Source organism: Blennius ocellaris (assembly GCF_963422515.1).
Source record: "Blennius ocellaris genome assembly, chromosome: 14".
NCBI classification, from domain to species: domain Eukaryota; kingdom Metazoa; phylum Chordata; class Actinopteri; order Blenniiformes; family Blenniidae; genus Blennius; species Blennius ocellaris.
Window position 1 is genome coordinate 23,574,731 of NC_137663.1, and position 23,153 is coordinate 23,597,883.

General features: G+C 43.6%; 1 protein-coding gene across 4 annotated transcripts in view; it reads right to left on the minus strand.

Annotated features, from left to right (window-relative positions):
• Window positions 1–22,493, minus strand: part of tspoap1 (TSPO associated protein 1) — a 56,143-nt gene extending 33,650 nt beyond the window's left edge. For 2 of the 4 annotated variants that reach the window (XM_080509490.1, XM_080509489.1), the window contains exon 1: window positions 267–425. Coding sequence is in view for 1 of the 4 variants with exons in the window: in XM_080509491.1 (XP_080365617.1) it covers window positions 267–443; window positions 1,493–1,621; window positions 1,937–2,044; window positions 17,665–17,910; window positions 21,755–22,492 (1,398 nt within the window). In the remaining 3 variants the exon portion in view is untranslated. Of the gene's footprint in view, window positions 1–266; window positions 444–1,492; window positions 1,622–1,936; window positions 2,045–17,664; window positions 17,911–21,754 lie in introns of those variants that run through there. The other 2 variants (XM_080509491.1, XM_080509492.1) reach the window with 2 other exon arrangements.
• Window positions 22,494–23,153: the final 660 nt, after the last annotated feature.

Genomic DNA, 23,153 nt, shown 5'->3' on the forward strand with positions numbered 1-23,153 from the left:
ATCAGCTCTTAAGTCACTGGTAATTAAAAACAGGCACTTAGAAAGGCCGCCTATTCCTGCACTGTCATCTATCTAGACATCAGCAGTGACGCAGCGTTGTTAACGAGGGCTTAGAGAGGTCGGGATGAGGGATGCCTACGTTGTCCTGCAGAGGGCGCGCTTGTGGCATTCTAAAACCCTGCTGTGGCCGTGAGTGGCGAGAAAGGCCAAAATGCGGAGTCAGGGGATTAGTTATGAATGAACGGGTCAGGGGAGGCCGAGGGTACCTTGGACGTCCCGAGCCGCTCCTCCAGCTCCCTGCACTCGTGCTGTAAAGCTGCAATCTCCTTGTCCTTAGACAGCAGGACGTCGGCGTGCTGCGCGAGGTCACGCGCTCGCTGGCGGGCAAACGCCCTCTTGTACTGCTCCACTGATCCTGGCCTCAGCAGTGACGGAGAGTTCACCCTGGCCTCAACAGTGACGGAGAGTTCACCTGGACACAGACAAGATTCACTCACCGTGCATGATATAGGTTACATTTATATCGCTCGATCATTGGGCATTAGCTGTACAATGTTGTTTCAATTTAACACTTTTACATTCAGATAAAAGGTCAAATGAAAGAGATTAAGTACAGAATAGTATCCTGAAGGGTTAAAATACAACATACACCATCATACTGCAAAATGGATGCAAATTCACCGAGATATGAAAATGTTAGAAAACAATTCTAAGTGGTTTTATTATATATATATATAAAACGACATAACAATTTCACTGCCAACTGTAAATCTGTATTTGTTACATAAAACAATGCCTAAAAGCAGTGCTTGAAAACCTTGAGGTGTGTGTGTGTGTATATATATATATATTTATATATATATATATATATATATTAGAAAGCAGTAGTACGCAGATATCTTTAATGAAGTTGTACATTTTGTTGCTTTGTTGAAGTTAATTCCCTGCTGAAGTGATGAAGTACACAGAATTTCACTGCTCGTCTTGTCAGCTTTTCTCCTGTAAACTGCTGCATACAGTCCATCTTTTTAGCCATCCATTTTCTGAACACATTTTATAAGGCACAGAGTCTCAGGGGCAGGAATGCTTTGCAGTTTCGCCAGAAAAGGTTGTCGCGTAAACCCGGGAGAATGAACTGTGAATTGTGGGGGAAGAGCCTTGGTGAATTGGGAAAACCTTTAATACAGGGACATGAAATCTCTAAACAAACAACCGCACATCCTCTTTAAGTGTTTTGATGATGTTATTTATTCATTAATCATGAGAAGATTAATTAATGTTTGATTTATGTTCTATAGGAGAAAATACGTCATAGATAACAAACTTGTTCTATACTACTCCTTCACATCCAGCAGGTTGTTGTTAATGCCACGACTGACTGTTCTCTCTCTTTCACTTGCCGCCTTGGGTTCAGATTGGGTTCAAGCACGATGCTGTGCAACACGCGGACTGCAGTGAAAAGAACTGTGTATTTGGTGTTTGCGCGGCGCACCACTTTGAGGTTGGCCTCCTGCAGTTTCCTCGCCCTGTCCTCCAGCCTCTTCGCCAGAACAGCCAGCTCCGTGTTCTTCCTCCTCAGTCGCCTGACCTTCTCCTCGGTCTCTGGGGCGCTGCTCTTCCGCTGCAAACACACGGCAAACAAATACCAGCGTCAGACGACGCCTGCAGCAAATGCTAACACAGCAATGCCAAACAAGAAAGTCCCAAGAAGAGTTATTCATCAGGCTGGGACGAGGGACGAGGGACGAGTGACGAGGGACAGCTGTGCAACAAGCAAATGTAAAAGGTTGGAACATGAACGTCTCCGTCATTTCATAAAGACAGAAAAATGAACGAGGAGGAGGAGACATGAGGACATTAAAACATCTTTTTTGTTCAGACCTGGCCTACTTTTTTAGAAGCTCTCAGTGGAGTCTTGTGTTATTTTTAGTCTTACCAGCAGGCCATTCTCCTCCCTCAGTGTGGTGCACGTCTTTTCCAGGATATCCAGCGCTCGCAGGAGCTCAGAGTTCTGCCGCACCAGAAACCCATAGTCGGTGCCATTCTGAAAAGGGACACGGAGTTAAAGTTGATGCATCTATATTTGATTTTACGCGTCAAACAGAAGCAGCACTGAATCGTTTTATCATATATCCTCCTGAGAGAGAGAGAGGAATTGATTTTCAGTTCTGCAGAAATGCTGAATTCATTCTCGATCCGTCTACAGAATGCTCTGTGTGCCGTCAGCCAGTGTTTACACAGCACTGTCTAATAGTGGCTGACAGATGACAAACCACTGAATGGGCTTTTCATTAGACGAACCCACTGAGCATACAAACCAGCAGTGGACATCTATGAAACACAAGGCATCTCACAGGAGAAGATTGAAGATGACGAGAGACATTACAACAACATTATTCAGATGAATTCTATCTGTCCATCAGTTGTCCGACCTACTGACAGGCTCTTATGAATAATTTGAGGGTTTTTTTCAGTTCAACTCAATTCCAAAATGGGCTTGTTTGTAAAATGTAAACAAAAATCTGATGCAAGGATTTGCAAAGATAAGTTTAGCGTTAATTCATAAAATTACTATACACACTATTATAGCAGTGAAATGTGAAACATTACTATTACTTTGTAAAGAGGAAGAACAAAAGACAGGAAAAACACATTTAAATAAAATTCAAACTTTTCTGAAATTATTCCACTTTTTTAAATGTACTCTTGGTAAGATACATGATTTTTTTTCTCGCTACAGACTTGTTGTCAATCAACCTAACTGGTTGCAAAATGTTCCTTCAGCTGTTGCCTGCAAAGCGATCACATGACCAAACAGGCCTCCGACTGCAACCTTACCCCGGGTTAGGTATTCAGCCGATACTGTTTAATGTGTGGAGTTTAGTATCGTCTTACTAAAAAATAAAACCAAGGGCTTCCTTTCAGAGGATGTATTCTGGAAGGCTCCAAAACACATGTGTAAAATATGAGCATTCTATTCACAGTCTTCATAAATAACATCAAAGGCCCTGGGTTTCATTAAACTGGACAGCCCCCAGTTGACACACACTCCACCACCTCAAAAACTTCTTTATTAAACTTAACCTCAGATCATGAATGTACCCCACTTCTCAAATGTGAAACTGGCCAGAATTTATCACTCATAAGATGCAGCCATGATCCAGCGGCACCGGGTCATTTCTTTAGGTGATGCAAGTCTCTGAGCAGCTTTTGAATACCGGCACATTTGAGTCCATAATTACATCCATGTCTTTGGATTTCAGGAGGAAGTGGAAGCACCAGGAGACAACTCGGTCACGGACAAGTCGCGCATACAAACTTCTCACGGCAAGTTCCGGTCAGCCAGCAAGTTCACACAAGGAGCCTTCTTGATCGGATGCATCATCACTGTGCAACTCTTTCGCCATTTAAACTTTTCAGAAATATGCTGCTGTAAACAAATGCTCAACAAAGACGTGTTTTATGTGTTGACTTTGTGCTACTGAATATGAAATCCTGACTGCAATGGCCAGCGACATCACTGCATTGAGTTTTCATTAACGGCTTTCCTCGGATCTACTTTCCCTCCAGCATGTAACAAATATCATGAGGTGTAAACAGTCTTGCTTGTCACACACATAAGCTCGTTATCCCGCGAGTCCATAGAGACGAGTGGGCCGAACACAGCGGCAGGTAGTCAATGTGGTGATCAGCGCCGTCACAGGGCTTCAGTGGCTACACGCAGGAAGTCTGGTAGAGGTGGAAACCTCAGCTTAGTCCTCCATTCAGCTAGAACTGATGTCTGTGTGTGCCGGACAGATTATTAACTGGGCGTGAGGGGTCAGGAGGAGAGGATGAGATCAGACCTGTCACCTATGAATGTGATGCAGTGCTAGAGAGAGTTGTCAGAGGACTAACAGTCACTTCCACTGACTCCGACTGTTGTGACCGAATGTGAGGAGAAAGCAGCCGGTAATACTCCTGCATGGCACCTGAGGTATGTCGGATTTGCATGAAACTACATGTCTTTACCCAATAACTCAAAGACAAGGTACATAATCATTCTTTTAACCGTGCAACAAATCTCAGCTGGACATAGGCAGGCAGCTGGCTCCACACGTGAAACACCAGTAAAACCTCTTCACATATGCACCATTACTACAGAACACTCTCGGGATTTCATTACTCACTAAACAAGCCCTCCGACACATCGACACATCAGAAGCAGCGCGGATACGCCAGATGAGACATCTTCATGACTTAGTGCTGTATAATAATCGTGTAATCGCCATTTCCATGCTGTTGTCGTGGTAACTGCAGATGATGGGTGCTCCGGTGCCTCCCTGAAGGTCTTTTGATATCACTGTACCTGGTAGCGGAGCCGCCACTAATGACCGGCTGTTTACTGCAGCGGCAGCTGAGGCTCCAGTCAGTCGTATTGTGACGGTGACACGGCACAGCCCATCAGTCATCCTCTAGTTAGCGGTTACAAACTAGCGCTTGAACGACCACATGCTTCCAAGAAGCCTGGCCGTCACCATGCAGATGAGCCGACACAATGTTCTCAATGTGTGGTGGAGTTTACCATCTGTGGGGCAGTTTAGATATAAATAAACATTTCCTGAGGCATGGCCAGTCCCAGTATGGTTTGCTAAAGTAAACATAGGTTTTCAGAAAATTCCCAGTCGTCTCTAAATCAATGGGTGAAAGGTTAAATCAACGGCAAAGATATGATCACGATCTGTCCCCCGTTGGCTTAAAAGTGGCTTCATGGTACACATTTAAAATGATTAACGTAAAATCATATTCAGGCACTTCAAACCTGAAAACTCACTCTGGTTAAGTGCAACTCAAATAATAAACAAAAACTGATAATTTACCTCTACTGAGAGGGCTGGATAAACCCTGAACAGATCAACAGTCAACATTCATGGGCAACTTTAAAATCAGCAATGAAGCTCTCAACACATGTTTTTTGGGCTGTGAGAGGAAACTGGAGTGGCCAAGAAAAAAAAAAAACACACATGTTGAAGGAGAATCAGCAAATGTTACACAGAAAGTCTGGATTTGAACATTGGACATTCAAAACCTGAGTTTTCTAACTCCAAGTGGCATTTATAAATTCACCCTTATGTGAGGCGACTGTTTCACAAGCTGATTAAAATGTGCATGAGGAAGCCAGCAAGTAGTTGAAGCAGTATAAAGAGCAGCAATGGTCTTGAATGTGCTGCGCGAGATGTAGAATAGAAAGCAGTACAAGCTTTAGTTGCAAATAAGAGATGACCTATCATCACAAATTGTGCTACTTCTAAGCTGATGAGTCACAAAAGTCTTAATCAATAACATTCAATATCAACCTCTTTATTTAAACTACATAAAATTAGAGGTTGAAGATAATTGAACAGAAATACCCAAAGTAAAACTCTGATGTAACTTCTTGGTTAGAGTCTCGAGGCTTTCACATCTGACGGCGAGTGCTTTGACTTTAATAACACTTTAATAATAAGTGAGGAGCTCCTGTCCTACTTCCATCCTTGTTCTGTACACTTTTCGTTCTGGTCAGGATCACATGCCGCGGCAGAGACGAAGGACTAGAAATACCCGTTGTGGGTCATCATGAGACTCATGCATCAGAAAGTATTCCAACTCTACATCTGGACTCATGAGGATGAAAAAGTGTGTTCTGCAGAGCAGCACTTTATTGGTACATTTTCTTTATTGATTATTCCTACAATTTTTCAGGGACAATGGGACGAGTTTCAAATGTGGACACACTGAGGAAATGCATGTAAAGAGGTTTGCAGCAAACACCTCCATATACAACAGATCATATTTAAACCTGAATAGAAAATGATCATTAGGGAAGGTGTGACTGAAACTGCAGAGACTCACAACTTATTTAGCTAAACCCACTAAATTATGACGAAGCAGTCGGGAGGGAAAGTCATGAAAGAGCAAAGTGTCTTTGAAGGTTTATTCAAAGAAGTGTTGCCTGCCTCTCTTCATTTCTCCCGATCAGTCTGGCGGCTGAACAAAATATAAATCTTCAAACTATGTCACAACAAAAAAAAGAAAACGGGAGAAAAGATAAAGCTGCGGTTATCTGGTTAAAGGAAAAGTAGTAATTAACTGTGATTTAAAATCACATGCAAAGGGTTGGAATTAAGATAATAAAATCAAACGCGCACTAAGAATTTAAAAAAAGGAGCATAAATTATATTACATAAAACGGGCTGTGATCTGCTGGATTAAAACGACATTATAGAACTCGGTGGTTGTGCAGGAAGATGAGCGCTGCACCTTCAGTTGTATGGATGAGAAGAAAAGTATTCTTTCTGTCAATAAGCACTTAGTTTCAAAACATACATGTCAATGTATTTAATGAGAAATAATGTCAACGAAAATGAGGATTAAATCCAGCTAATGTTGCTAAACTGACTAAATATATTCATAGAAACTGTTGCACCATATATGCACTTTTCAGATATCAGATATTAAAAAAAATTTCAAAATTTAAATGACAGTATTCACAGGCATGATGATACTTTTTCTCTGCAAACAGGCAAACCTGTGTCCTTGAGTTACTTTGCACTCAGGATTCAACCCCCCCCCCCCCCTCCAGGACGGCGAGGCTAAAGCAACAATCAATCACCTCAGCGGAAGGCCAGCTGGAACAAACTCAAACTCAGCCATTCGGATTCTAATGACGTTGGAGTGTGTCCATGTCGTCTAATTGTTCCCCGGGAATCGCACCGCGGGGTTTTCTGAAGGCATGGGGTAATGCCGGTCTCCTATGCCCCGCATGCCGCCGAGCTCCAGCTTCTGTCTGTACGCCACAGACAGCGCTGCAGGTGGCGAGGTCCACCCAGGGCCGGCATTAGCATTCAGCCAGCTCTTCTGCCTCGCAGCAGTGCTGCTTTCACGTGGGCCGGGCTCGGGGAAAGTGAGGCAGATGTAACTCTGGAGCGCGAGGGCAGGGGTCTCCACACAAACGTCTGTCAGGAGAGCTCGAGCCCTGGGCAGGCCAGACGGGCCTAATGGAGCCGTCGCTTTTTTTTTTTTTTTTATACACACACTCTGGATCCTTCTACAGGAATAAATTAATACAAACAGACTAACTAATAGTCTCAAAGCGCCACTAATGAGGAGTGTAGATGGGAATTTTGATCATTCGGAATTTCAATGATCCTTTCATACTGAAATAGCTGTGATGGGGGGAAAAAAACCAAAAAGAAAACACTGACGAAATTGTTAAAATTGGAAACTGAGGGGAAATAAGGGCAAAATCAATCCGAACCCCTGTTATGCAATAGCTAAAATTAACAGCAACTGTCCAAATCACTCATGCATATCCGAGCTTGATTAAACTGATGAAGGAGCTTTTCAGCGACTCCGGTGTGTGAATGAAAGCTGAATATGTCTGTAGATCGCTGTACTGGGAGACCCTGAATGCTGTGAAGAAGCCTTTCACAGATACGTTTCTCTTAAAAATAAGTTATAGTCTGAATAGTGACACTCACAGGTCTGAAAATCCGCTGCAAAGCTGCAAACATCTTACACTGGATGACGTGACTAAGGTCCCATTTTCCACGGGAAAACTGAAAACATTACTAGCGTTTACACAACAACGGTGCTCGGAGCCACTGATAATACAACTTTTTGAACCGTCTGTGGAAACGTCCATGATAAATAGTCCAGTTTGTCTGCTCATGTATGAGAAGATGGACAGTAAGAACAATGTTTGCCTCCAGAGTGTCATGACTTCCAGTCCATGTTCTCCTGGGACTTGGTAGTTTTATAGTTGACAGTCACCGTAACAGTAATCTATTCGTCTGTGTACTCGCCACTGTTAATATCCATAGTGTATTGTTCTCTGTATGTCGTTTCATGACAAAAAAAAAAAAATGAGTTGGTGCAGCCCACAGCACCAACTCATTGCCCAACATGCAAACTGCATCGTTTTCAAACTGTTTACATGTAAAGGTGAAACTTTGTGGGCCTTTGTGTGAGTGACAAATACTATTAACATTTGTCTCTCTGTCATCTTGGTACAAATTCATACATGGAAATTCATGTGGTGCTGGAGTGACAGCTGTCAGTGAGCCAGGCTGAGGCAGCCGGGGATCAAACCTCCAACCCTGTAATTATCGGTTCAAGTCACTTTTCACCCTCCAGTTACATTCCAGAGGAGCTTCACAAGTGGATTGGTACAAAGTCTCCAAATGCTTTACTTTTATTGTCAATAACAAGACTGAGCTTCGTAAAGGGAACCGGGGTAAATTAGTGTTTGATTATCTGGGTCAGCTCCTGTTTTATCCGTCTCGACTGAAATGCCCCGGTTATTGTCTGCGACGCCTCTCTTCCTTTGGCATTTTATTACACAGGAAAGATACAAGAAAAACCTGCAGACGCAAGGTCTTTTCAGACCAGATCCAGAGAGTCAAATATGCAGATATGGAAAACAAATAACAAATGTGAGGCGGCAAAATTCAGAACACCGTGATCAGAGAAGTTACTCGTCTTGTATATATTCGGACCCACGGCATCGCAGTGCTTTCCACATGGATGAGATACAAGCAGTTGTTGGCAATCACGTATTTCCTATTTCACGCCGTTCCATCCATTCTGAAATTAATCCCCCTCCCCCATCTCCAGTGTATGGTATGCACTTACAGTTAATGTTATGAAACAATCCCTTTCTATTCATGCAATATGTTATATATATATGCTAAAAAAGGTAAATCCAAAATTAGACAGCCAACAATGGAAAAGAAAAACAGATGGCAGAAGGCAATTTCTTTTAAAAAATACATTTGAAACAAAAGACTACTTGAGTGACCCAGCAAACAATAACTGGAACAGGTCATTAAATGTTCAGAGACGCATTCTTACATATTCATAAGGTCGCACAAGCAGATTGTTTCTTTTGTCTGGGATCCACGGCGAGCTTTTGTACACGCGTATGGAAATGTCTGGTTTCGCAAAAACGCCGACATCAGCATTTTTGAGCTGACAACGAGAAACCCCTCACTTTAAGCCTCCGAGGAGACTAAAGACAAAGACGCGGGGCCATCACATAGGGCGTGCACGCTTCGCTGCTGTTAACCCTTTATTAGACATGATAAGTGAAGTAGGAGGACAAAAGCTCGTGTGTGATCAGCGTGGAGAATTACATCAGTGCACGCAGTTTGTACTGAAACCGAGCAGAAGGAATACATTCATACCATGTGACCTCCATCAGTTGTAAAAATATTACAAGATCATCCTGAAATACTGAATACTGAAATATAAAGTCGAGATTAATAACACAATAAAAATACATTAGAACTGGGCTATTATGAGGTGACCCAGTGGCTAGAGAAGTGGGCTTGGGAATGGGAGGTTGCAGGTTCGATCCCCCACAGTGGACCAATGCACCCTAATGTGACCTTATTCTTCATATTATTTAACTTCCTACTTATGCAGCTAAACATTCCTATGTTCTTGCACAAGTACAATTCATTCAATTTTCTTTATGATGGATTACTTTCTCCACTAATTATTCTGTCCATGTGTTTCACACGTATAAGAATCCACCTGAGCCCCCGGGGTTATCAAATATAACAATACTTTGTTATGACCATCAACATGTACATTATTTTATTATCTGTATTTACTCTGGTTCTTTCCAAAATTGCAGATTCATTTTTATAACCCACTCAGTATGGCCGGCATGAACAGGCTGCTGAGTTTCGTTTGTTGGCATGAATTGAAGAGTCTGCTGAGCCTGGAATTGTGCCTCAATTCATGTATGCCTTGTGCGCTTCCAGCACAATTGCAGGGGAGGAAAAGCCTCAGCCTCGGCCACAGACCGAATCCTCACACACCACATAGACTGAGAAATGACTCCCGAGCACAGTTTTAATTACCAGCCAAGGTGAGGAACAGTAAAGCAATACCCAGTAAAGACCAGGGCCTGCAGCTTCTCCACTGAAGTGGATCCTAATGGACTTCACAATATTAGCAGAGCGAGCTGGGAGTCAAATCAATGCCTCTTTATCTCCGTCTCCTGTAGCATCAGTGGGTTTCTAATGAGGGTTCATGAACTGCTCTGCTGTCCAACAGGACATGAATCTGATCTCGTGTTCAGACGGTGAAACTTTAAATACAAGAGGTCTGGAGTGGCAACATGTTAAGTAAAACAAACACAAACAAAAGACATGTGCCTGGTCTTTATGGAAGTATTCTAAATATACTACGAGAGCAGAGGACACTTATGTTCAAGTACAACGGCAGTAAAGAGAAGGAACACTCCAAATTGAGGCATATGAAGTCTTTGACCTTCATTTCATTCATTTTATGAGAGACTAATTTAATGCGGAGCATGCTCACACAATGAAATCAAAGAATGAATTACAAAAAAAAAATGCAATTCAATTGTCTGGTGAGTTTTGCATGAATTAAAATAAATATAACATTGGCACTTTTTAACGGAGTCAAAGCGAGTGTTTGCCTTCTGCGCAGTGAGCGAAATGAACAAAATATGTATTTTCACAGGCTGAAACAAAGACTGTCCGTAGTGTGGCCTGTGCAAAAAAGGTGCAAAGAAGCTACTTGCCAACATTTAAAATCTGATGATCTTTGCGGAAAATGTAAACTTAGTCACAGCGACTGCTGCATCTCCCTCCAGGTCCGTGAAAGTGCAAAACTTTACCTCATTAAGACAAACGTGAAGATGCTCAACAAAACACAGTTCTGCCTTTAAACTGCTATACTTATATAAAAAGGCTATTTGTGGCCTGAGGCTATTTTTTTTTTTTATTATTATGAGCAACTCCTTCCTCATACTCATATATAAGTCATGAAGAAACCCTCTTAAGTGTCCTCTCCAATCCCCCTCTGTTTTTATCAGGACTCATCTCCTCGGGGTACCTGACGGTGACAGATTAGGGGGTCTCTCATATGGCGAGAACAAAGAGCCAACAAGAGACACCCCTCTACTCCTCCCTCGCAGCCGTAGGCATCCAACAATCTACCCCCCCCCCCAAAAAAAATAAATAAATAAATAAATCCTCTGGGTCGGGTTTGTGCAAATGAAAATGTGCTGTCTGGAGATGCTTGTTAGTTGAGTCTTTTCACTTCCATATGTCAAGGATGTGAGACGTCCATAGATTTTTTAGCAGAGACTCTTTGTATGATGGTTACTGTCTAGTTTACATGTAACGCCTGCTGTGGGCTAATTCAGCAGCTGTGCCAGTGGTGATGTCATGCTTAACTCAAACAAAGAAATCAAGCATTTGGAAGCGGTGATCAGAGCTCCATGGTAATTGTGACATTTTCGTCTCTCCTCCGGTTTGCTGGCCTCGCCAATTATAATCCATACTAACAAAAATGTCACAATCTGCCAATGCTCCCAGGGATTAATGTGACACTGCCGACATGCAGAGAACATGCGGCCTTTCTTAAAAATGCAAAAAGATTAACAGCAGGAGGGGAGGGTGGGGGTCACCAAAATATTTCATTTAGTGCAGTGTCAGCAGAAAACAAATGAATGGGGTGGGGGGGGGCAGAATGAAGGGGAGGTGTGTGATTCAATTCTTCACGGACCCTCCGCAGAGCTTCAAAAGAAAAATAACCCTTCGTGTTGTCAAAGAAAACTGCATATGCATGAGCGCTGCCTGACACCTTCCCCCAACAATCAGCCCAGATGCGTCTTTATTTGTGGGGATTTGCAGAAAAAAAAACACAAAAAAAACTCTTCAACCGGATCTGCTTACACAATTCAAAAGTATACAGGGTCTCAACAGAAATGGAAAAGATGCACTGCTTTGCTGTAGTGGGAGTGAGCCAAACATCACACCCACACAGGTTCAATTACAGACTCATTCACAGCTGGGATATTACGTTACTCCCAAAACAGAACCGTGCTGGTTTGTGTTGGCTCCGCGTTGGGCTTGTGTGGCATTGTGTGCAGAAAACCAATATCATATGGGCACTCTACTGAAAGCTTAGCATACGTCTGAGGTTCAATTGCCTTTGTTACGTGGGCCTTTGAGGCAACCAATCAGAACAAGTCAATGACAAACGTGGGCACAGTATCATTCTCCTGATTGCTCTCACTTCCACAAGCTGCAGCCTGAGAGGCAAGTGCATAAAATTGATTAAAAAAAAAAGAAGAAGAACTGGATCCACAGGGACCTTGTCGTCACTCATGGATGTTGCCAGAATTCCCTCCTCCCACTCCGTCACTGTCATGGCTGCAGGTTTCCCCGGCCAGCGGCTCATCGGCTCAGTGGCGAAGACCAGCAAAAGTCCCCCTGGGAACGTTTCCAGCCCATCCCCATGAAGTCAAGGAAATCCCATTCCAGCATGATTGGTCGTGTGCAAACACGCTTTCGCGGACTCTGTTAGCGCATTTGTTCTCTCTGTTGACAATGTTCCAAAATATTGATTGGCCTGCCCTTGACTCCGCGCGTTAAACACAATATTGCTCCCCGGTAATTGGGCGGCAACTCGTTTAAACACAACTATCAAAAGGACGGAAATCAAAGGGCGCTTCAAGGAAAGGAGTGATCTATAACATGAAATTATACAGTGAGCGAAAGAATCACTTAGCCACAAGGAAGGCACCGTATTATTTAACGTTTTAAGAAGGACACTGGTGACAAGCAGACCTGCAAAAGGCTGAGTTACTCATAAAACACACACACATACACACACGTTAAGACTCGATAGTCACACCGTCTCTGACAATCAAACTAAAATCTCTAAACACAATTTTAGTGCTCAACGGTAAACCTTGAGACACACAAACACACACAAAAAAAGCGCACATCTGGCAGATTCACTGAAGTAATGAAAAGCCCAGGCGACCTTTCTAGATATCGAGTGGGTCAAGAGAATGAGTCTCCCTTTCAGCCTCCAGGCAAAGAACGTTTCCCACAGTGAAGAGGGGAACGCGGGTAATTATTGAGCTCAACCTCAACAATCGTTTGGGAGCAAGACCAAATTGTGCAGAAATGTCACAGACTGAAAAAAACCCCAACAAAAAACAGAAATCTACCAGTAAATACAGGCAGAAGGAAGGACAGCCAGACAGTCCTCTCTGAGCTAAAGCCACTAAACAGCATCTAAACAACCCCTGCTGTAAATGGTAATCATGCAAAAGCTATAATCAACATAAATGAGCTTTTTTTTTTTTTAATGACTCAAACTTTGTGCTATGTTGCCCATCTGATAGGGGGAAAAAAATGCCTTTTTTATCCAACTAACAACCTTGGAGGTCAATGTAAATCATCTCCCAAAGCAGTGTGGTGAAACACAAGCACAGCTTTTCTCTGGAGAGATCATTTCTATCATGAAGTTCCAGAAAATGCTCTGATTTTCCACAGGATGAAAAGCGGCAAACATCGTCTTCACAGGGCCAAGTAAAAAAAAAAAAAGTTAACCTGGCTTCAGTATTTATATTATACTAAAGTGTCGTATGTTGTCTGCTAAAGGCACTCAGACACAGAAGTATTGGTGAAATAGAAGGGGGGAAGAAAACATACATTTAGAGTTTTGTAATTTGCTCTATGATTGTTATTATAGCAAATGTTTACACAGTCAACTTTAAGAGAATTGGAAAAAATAAACCTGACAATTTGACACAAATATGACAAGAAAAACGTACATTACTAACTGTTTTCAAAAATTTGGCTGCAACATTTTGATTTAGCAAAAAAGGGATTCTTTTTCAGTTTAAAAAATGCATACTGCTTCTTTCACAATGTATTATGTCTGGAATTTGAGTTCTTGCACAAAGAAGAAACAATAGCTGTTGTTTTATATTGTTTGCAGGTTAAGAGATACATGTCATTTGAAGACACTCGTGTTATTTTGTAGCTGCCTCTGAGTAAGAGATATGTAAATTATGCTCTTGGTTAAAGTAGGATGCACACTGCAGCACTACAGAGAATTTCCAGCATTGCATAAATGATGACGCTTATAATTTTCAGCAGCCCGTCTCATATTTCAGCCATTTCAAAGTGAGAGGAATGAAAGCTTGTTTATTTATGAACAGGATATTAAGTAAGTGCGATAAAGGGGTGACGGCGTTGATGGAGGGAGTGATTCTGTGTCTGCCGGATCCACACAACAGATCAACCAAATGGAAGTGACAGCGAACACAAAGGCCAGTTTCACAGACAGACTTGTCTCGTCCTCGTCACAGGCAGACAGGCAGCAGACAGACAGACAGCAGTGTTTGGGCTGGAGTACAGTGGGAGACCAGTACCCAGGAGACCCACTCCTCTATCAATTATTCACAAAGCCGGGCCAGTGAGAGACACTCACATGTGTGCACACATGCCCATACCAGCGGCGGGCTCGTGTGTGGGGGGGGGGGGGGGGGGGGGGGGGGGGGGGGAATAAACAACATGGACGCCTTCTGCGTTATGAATCTTTAAAATGAAAATCCCCACAAAGGCAAATTCTGGGACTTGGGAGCTGCGATGATGACCGAGACGATCAATTTTATGATTATAACAATTGGCTTTGAGCCAAAAATGTCCAATTTATGCATATTTGTTGTTTTTTGTTGTAATGCTTTTAAATTAAAGATAATCTGATTCACACAAAAAGCTGAGGTCAAAGAAATCCTCCTATACGTCCCTCTTATGTTTCTCATCCCTGTGATCTTGAGTGAAATGAAGAAGGCGGCGAAAACTTGCAATGGAATTTTTTTTTTTTTTTTTGTGGTGATCTTCCAACATTAATGACCTTCAAGGAACAGACTTGTAAAAAAAATTTAAAACACTATATCCATAACTTGCTTCTTCTTACCACTGCTGAGATTAAAATATCAAAAATTAATTAACTCCCCAAGAATAGGTTTTATGTAATCTTTCACACGCCCGCCTACCACTGACACAGACCCCAGCACTCATTATTATTGTGTACAATGAGGGGATGACTAATAATTCTAAGCCCGCCCACATGTAGCGTGAATCCATTCTTCTTTTTTTAGATTTATGACTCGTTTCAGGAAAGGACAGGAACTATGTTAGTCCATGATAAGGTCTTCCAGACGCGCTGCTCCAGTTTAGCATCTCCTGTGGGTGTTATCCGGGCCGGCAGGGTGTCAAACACCCAACTCTTTGTACCCTGCAACGCTCCAGTGCCACACCTTTAAATGATGTCGCACACAAAGACAGGTGACACAGTTACGACTCACTAATGTTGGACCAGGACTCAGATTGAATAATCTACTTTAAACATGAATTCTCTTTGTCCCCAATCGAAGGATCATCGTGCCTTCAGGTAACCACCACATAGATTTAATAAATAGATACAGATCTTATATTTCAGCCGGTGAGACCTTAAATAGTGGAATCAAAGGACACGAAAACCTGGTTGTCGCTTTCTGCTGAGCTGCTACAAGTATCGCAAAACAGCTCTTGTGATTTTTTTTTGTGTGCTGATTATGCCATTTCATCACGAGCAGATATAAATACATGCTGTCAGTAGAGCAAAGGTGACATTTATTTACAGGCTTTTGGGGGGGCAACGTTGACAGCACACTGAGTGACACATATTGTGACGTTCATGTTGTTTCCTCAGTGCAGGAAATGCCCCAGTGGGCTCGACTCGTTTTGGCAGAGGTGCCTCTTTTGTGAATGCAGGCACCCGACATATAAACAAAGCGTGTTCCCGACACGTTGCGAGAGCTCAAACACGTCCGCGTAACCATTCACAACCACTTAAATCAAGCACAGAATTCCTATTCATCCGACTGAATGACAGTGAATTGAACACCATGGAGGTAAAGGTAAAATCATTAGAGTATCACTGCTGTGTTGGAACGGTGAAAATCTCAGTCCATGCCGGGTTGAAAACATGGCTTCAGCATAATAGACACGGGTTCAGAGCTCAATGCAAAGTCAATCAACAAGATGAACGTCCTTCAAGTGGAACAACAGGGGGGGGGGGGGGGGGGGGGAATAAAATGGGGGTTTGGCATATCATCTCTTTGAAACTCCATTTGGGACGCACGCTGTGTGAAGGAAACAATCAGAGGCCGCCATATGGTATGAAGACAGGTGTTAAAGAGGGAGGACCACACAGTCAACGAGGCTTTTCAACCTCCCTGAAAACATGCTGCTTTTCTTCATCCAGTGGAAACATTTAAACTGACAAGTGCTTTATAAAGGGTCTTATTGACCCACCAAGATACAGCTTTTTTTTTTTTTTTTTTTAATCAAATGCAAAGTCACGAATGACCCAAAGCTTGACAGGATGAGAGAAATCAACAGTCCATCAATGGTTTAACTTTGAACGTTGAAAGGAAATGCTCATTGCCTCATTCTGAAAGAGTCTTCCAAGCGAGACGGCTTAAGACCGCACGAGGACGACCCCCACTATTAAATAGCCAAATAATCATTTCGAACGCATCGCTTAATGCTTCCTCTGTGCATCTCTCAGGTTGCTGTGTTGACAGTTCATTAGGGCTTTCTTGCTAAACTGTGATCAGGGGGATTGGGTAATGAAGTGGCTGGGGGGGTGGGGGACCCAGCAGGCAATATTGCACACAGATTATTACCTTTGCTTTGATGATGGAATCCCGTCACAGCTTAGGATACGTTCAAAGCGTCAAAAAAGAAAAAAGAAAAAAGGAGACGCACCAATATTGTATGGAAGAACTCGTAGGCAGCAGAACATATTTTCACAAATGCCAATCAGCACCGACTACGCCTCTCCGAGAAATGTAGGGCATGGTTGAAACTAGCTGGTGAGCCGATTGGCACTGAATTGCAGAGGCACGTGGCAGATTTTTAAACGGCAACCGGAATTAGAAACTGTTACATGTCGAGTTCACGGTCTGGTGTGGAAACACTATTGGTCGCACACAAATCTTTGGAAAGTATCTATGTTCCATATAATGGGATGTTTTATTAAATGTTTCCTTATTTTAAAGATACCATTAATTCTTCTCGAGTACAACAGTATTTACTTGGGCCAAAGCAGCCAAAAACAGTTTACGTAACATACTTCTTTTTTTGAGGCTCATTCTCTCTATGCTGGGTTAAGTAGCCATTTGGCAAAGATTTAGCCTTTACCTATGCTTGAAATGATTATTGACATTGGTGGAATTACCAAGGTTTGGTCCGGCCAACAAAGGTTTGTCACTCAATAGGATCACACAGTTTAGGGTGTCACTGTCAAGCAATTTCTGAAATAATGGGGTAAGAGTTAGAACAAGAGTTACTGACAATACTTTGTCAGCCTTTCAATACGCCAACTTTGAGGTTCTTTAAGTCTTCTTTGAAAATAACCGGTATATCATTTCGCACCTGTTGGTGAGGATGGAACAAAATATTTGAGGCTCCTCATCGAGATGACAGACGTTTACTAAGGCCCAAACAGCGAAGCAATAATTGAGAAAACAATCAATTGAATATTCAGTAAATGCAGTTAAGCCCAGTGTAAATGTGGGAAGTGACCTGAAAAGCCTGAAACCACTGGCAGGACACTCGTACACATAAACACTTTAAATGCTATCAATGAACATTGAAAGGATCCGATATTGATTTTCAACCTGGTCAATTTTCTGTTTAAAGTTTAACACTAGTTCCAAGGTCACCGGAGGTCAGTGTGACTTTTGATGAGGCAAAACAAGTTCTGTGCGTCAACGCCATAATTCAACGCGCGTGTCAGAAAATGACTCACCTTTCGTATCGCTTCTCCTTCAAAACCGTTGAGGTTTGCATAAAGTGAGTGGTGCCTTTTTCCTAACAGGGACGTTGGAGTGATATTTGGTGCGACGGCCTTGTCCGAGAGTCTGTGTTGCTTGTCCTGCGGTTCCTGCTGCTGGTGTTGAGCGAGAGCCTCGGCCTCGCCACGGCTCTCCATCGCTGTGTGTGCCGGTGCAGACTCTGGCTGCTCTGGACGAGTGCACAGGTCATACATCACTCTCCATCAGAGTCCAACGGAGAAGGTCGGATCGATGAGACCAAACGAGGTGTCCAGCCAAGACCGGGCCATGACAAGCTTTTCATTTGCTGGAGGAGAATTACATGAATCAGGTGTTACGGCTTGATTTCGGAATGCCAAACGTGTCACTCGCCTCACTTTTTTCGAAAGCCCATAAGCTGGAGTATTTCCTTAAGGCTTAGGTGAAGTGTCTGAAACCAAGCACAGGGGTGTTACTGCCATGCCGGTCCGTGACGACACGAGCCTCATGCATTGGCAAGTTCGTGGTATTGACAAAAACAGCCCGAGTGCAGGTGGCTGAGGCTTGTATGAAGGAAGGTAAATGTGAGCCGGGACATGTAAAGTGTCTCGTCTCTCTTTCTGCGTCGCAACGTTTTTCCAAAATGGGGACAATCCGGTCCGAAGACGTGCACGTACACTTTTTTTTTTTTTTTAAAGCTTTCGCTTGTGAAAGCGAGTCAACGACTCTAAATGCGCAGTTGCATTCATGAGAATACTCTTCAGCATCTATCACAGTGGAGAGTGCAGATTCAGAATCCTGCCCACTACCCCAATATTGTCCATTTCTTGCCTCAATAGGGTTGTCAATTTTTTTTAACAAAAGAACGATCTGGCAGATCTCCTCTTACCCTACGTGTCGTTGTTGAAACAACCCATTTAGGCCCGACCAAAACAGCAGACAAGTGGAGCGGTGCGATGGAGAAAAATATCCGAGAACTAACAGGTCTGCTCCCCTCGGTGAGGCTGAGACGTGGGTGTCATGTTGACTCCTCAGCTGCGCGCCTCCCGTCACGGATGCCGCCGTGTCAAAAAACATCTCCTCCAGACGCGATTGGGCTCGACGTGGCGGCTTAATCCCATCTTGGTTGCGGCGCCAGAAAGGTGAAGAATGAGGACGGAGGCAAAAAAAAAAAAAAAAAAAAATGTGTGTGTAAGACGGCGAGTGTCGCTGAGAGGAGGGGGGCAGGGAGAACTGCCTCCCTCACCCTATCACAAAAAGGCAGGCTCCGAGACGGGGCCCAATCATTACGGCGACTGCAGCTCGTTTCCATGGAGACGACGCTGGAATGATGTCGGCTGCCTATTGATTGTTCAAGAGGCAGTAGACTGCAACAGAGGGAGGCTGCAGGAGGCGGACAGAGGAACAAGTGTGTCCACTCTTGACTAATTCTCCTGTTTTACTGCGGTGGTGTAAAAGAGAAACAAATTAGAAGCCCGACAGGGTGGCACTGCTCATATTTCAGCCGAGGACAGTCATTTAAAAGACATGCAGTGCAGCAGGTCTGACTGAATTGTCAAATTGGAGCCAGTTTACAAATTTACTTGGCCATTTGGCTCCAACTGGTCTCCTACTTTATGGAGGTCCAAACGGGACGACCAAACAAGCAAGGCAGCAAAATAAACCCGGTAACAAGTAAAAATCTAAAAATAGGCAGAACGGAGATTTAACCAGCATCTTTCCGACTTGAAAGTTGAAACCATAGCAAACTACATCCCCTCAATGGAACTAATTGAAAACAGTGTGAAAATTCAGCGCACAACGTATCCGTTCATTTGTAAATGAATGTTTTTTTTTTGAAATGACGATTTTATCATTATGTTGTAAATATTAACTCTTAATGTCTCCATTTTTTTAAATCTTAAGATGATGTTATTTTCCTTTTGGTACAGTTATGAGCTTCTGTGATGACTTGAGTTTACCCATATGGTAAAAGAAAGAAATATATTGCACAAACTGCACTTCAGCCCCTATCGTAGTAAACACGCTTTTCTTAAACTTCAAACAGCCGTATTTTGATCAAGATACTAAAACTTGATCAGGTCAACTCGTTTTCTCAGCGAACGCACCATTGCCTTATAAATGGACACCCGAAACAATCTGGCTGTGGCTCTGTGTCATCATAATATCATCCTCAAGAGCTGAATGCAACAAGTAAATTTCTCCACTGTGAGGCGTATCTTATCTTATCTTATCTCAATATCCCAAAAGTCAAGATTAACATGAACACTGATCACAAGGTGGCAGAAAAGACGGTTCCAGAGGAATGAACAGTCAGGAAGTGACTGAGTGGCACAGGCCAGAAATCCCCACCAGTGGCTGCTTGTTGGCTAAAAATACTCTTGTATTCATTCCTGTATGCTTGGAATGGTACATATGACAGTAAAGAGTCCGGCTTTAGAGCTTTATGCTGATTTGACGTGGCTGTTCAGGCAATGTATACTGTGTAGATGCTACTATAGAACCGTAAATGGAAGAAAAAAGCAGAAAGTCGTTAATAAAGAGCAACAGTCTCCTTAAATAAATCTGTGGATACAACACACAAACACTGATATGTTGTATGAACAACCTTTTTTTTTTTGGAACAGTGCCAACACCATCAACATAAAGTTCAGGTTTACTGAAGTCTTTGTTTTACCTCTTTCGGAGTATTATTATTCATGCACACAGTAAAAAGACAGCATTTTCCCTTCGCTCATGAAAAGGTTAAAAAAAAAGTTCCAGTTCATTCCTCCCGGGTCTCACACACACACGTATATTATTTTCCCCTAACCCTGCATTTTCAAGCCCCAGTCTGTTCCCGTAATTAATGCCAGTTTGCTCACAAGACTGAAACCAACCACGAGAACTATTTCCATTCCATTCTGCTTCAGCTAAAAAAAATTCCCTCCGTGGTTAAAATACAAGGCGCTGACCGCAAAACAACCAGCCGTCAAATAGATCACAACCAGGAAAGTGACCACTGCCATAAGAAAGTGTATTTATCGTATTTGAGACGACACACAAAACACACACACACACACACACACAGTAAAGGTAACAAATCCCAGAGCATCAAACAAAGAAACAACGATGCTCAGCGATTCCAGCATGTGTAACCATGTATGTTCTGTGCAGCAGGGAGCTGGATCAGTTCCGTCGCGGCTCACTGGTATTGACATCCTGAATGTCAAATATCATCGGCATTTTGAACTATGCATCTATTTTTATATTTAATGGGAATTTTTTTTTTTTCAATCTGCACAGTGTTACAATTCCTCCGTTAAATATCTAATGATCACGGTGCAGGTCTCACATGATCCATCATTGCTTTCGTATCATTTTTGACACCTCACTAAAATATTTCTGTCCAGATACGATGTGACGAACCAGCTGGAAGCACGGAGAGAAACACCACCATGAGGCGGGCGCTGCTGTTTGGACACAGTTCACACTTTGATTGATGACTCGACTTCCTCCCGATGAAATGTGGATCTAAAATTTACGAGCCGGGAGAAAGGCTGACCCACTTCTGCCGCTCACGAGAGGCGAGAACATATCTGTGCAAGTCCTTGCAGACGTCAGGCATGTTTCCACTTTGACAGACCGACAGATGGACAGATGTGTTTTGACGGAAAATCCCAGACTTCATGTCACAAGCCACTTCTGCCCAAATTTCATCGACTCTTTATACAGTACCTAAATTTATATTTTGCCCCATCACAAAGACTGAACACAGAATACCCTAAAGAATATAAGGGGAATTCTTTTTTTATTTCTTTTTCTTGAATCTAAATGGAAATGCTCATCCACTGCTGCCATGTATCTGCAGCAATCAGCCAATCATGAAAACACAACTCCCACTGTTGAAGTTTGAATTCGAAACGTGAGATCAACAGGTTTGGTTTCCAACTTGCTCTGGGTTAATGGCATTTCCCCATATAGTCAAATCCTTTATATAACAATATCTTCAGTGTTTTCCCATGTCAACACATTGCATGCATGCACTTCCCTCTGGAACTGGAACCAGTGAGAAAACCTGACGAATTAAAAGTTGCTCACCTCCACCTCCATGTTCGTCGTCATGCATTTGGATGGCGCTGGCTCGTCGGACCCGGAGGACTCGGCGCAGTGGGACGCCCGCTCCCCCGCGCCGGCATGAGGGAAGCTGCGTTTCCTTTTCGGCGGCAGGAAGACACGCTGGGACTCGGAGGTGGTCGGCGGAGGTGTTGTCGGACAGGAGTTAATGCTGCCTTCCTGTTTTGACTTCCTCAGGGGGCTTTTGAAAACATTGCTGGGGGGTCCGGCTCTCTTGGTCCCCAGCAACCGTCTCCCATGCGATTCTAGCAGGTGGCAGAGGAAGATGGCCTTCTCCAGCTCAAATTCCCGCCTGTGGGGGACTTTGGACGCGGCCCGGTCACCGTTTATCTTCTCATACAGAGTCAGCAGCAACTTCTCCAGCTTCGTGTACGTTTGACTGCTGCAAAATCTAAAAGCCTCTCCCCCCGCGGGGTCGCTCCTGATGTCACGTTTGCCGCCCTTGACCAGGAGAGACCCACCGCAGTCCCCGTCCTCTGGCCACCCTCGTCTGGCGGCCAGCTCCCTCGCGGACCTCTGCTCCTGCCGCTCCGCCTTCTCCCGCAGACGCCTGAGCTGCGCCCCCAGCCGTCCCCGGGCCCGCTGCGTCAGCTTCCTCTCCGCTTCCAACTCGGCGCGCAGCCTCTCCAGCTCCCGTCCGTAGCCCGTCTGGTCCTGGCAGGCGTTCTTGGGGGACAGCGCCAGAGGGTTATCCCCGTCTCTCCTCATGGTGCCTCACTCGCGGCGCGGCATGCAGGAGAGTGGACGGAGGAGCGTCGGAGTGGAAAGAGTAGGGCCATGCATGAGGGGTGAGAGCCGGTTCGACGTGTGGCGATCAGACATGCAGCATGCACTTAACCACGGCGCGCTGGAGCGACGGCACGGTAAAAGGGCGGCAAAGAAGTGGAAAAGAAATGAAGTGAATGTGCAAACAGAGGTAATGATGCAGTCTTACGTTCCACTTGCAAGTAGAGTGAACACAGCAATGAACAGTTGTGATACTTACTACAGAGAGAAAAAGGCTGATGACAGCTGGCAAGACTGAAAAAAAATAAGATATTTAACTGAACTGTAAGCAGAAACACACACGAAGCTTAGAAGTCACTGTTCAAATACATCCGTCATTCGTTAGGAAGCGAAGTAAAAGTCTGATTTTAACTTCAAAATTCCAGAATAATTTAGACACAGATTTTACATTTTAGAAGAAAACTTGGCATGAGGGTGAAATAGAACAAGATCCAACTTCTATTCTGCTTCATGCAGCTCAGAGTTGCGAGACTCTGGCGCCGATCCCAGCTGACAATGGGCAAAGGCAGGCGAGAGACAGACACTCACACCCTCTTACATTCACACCCAAGGGCCAATTTAGCCGTGAATGAGCCTAAAAACC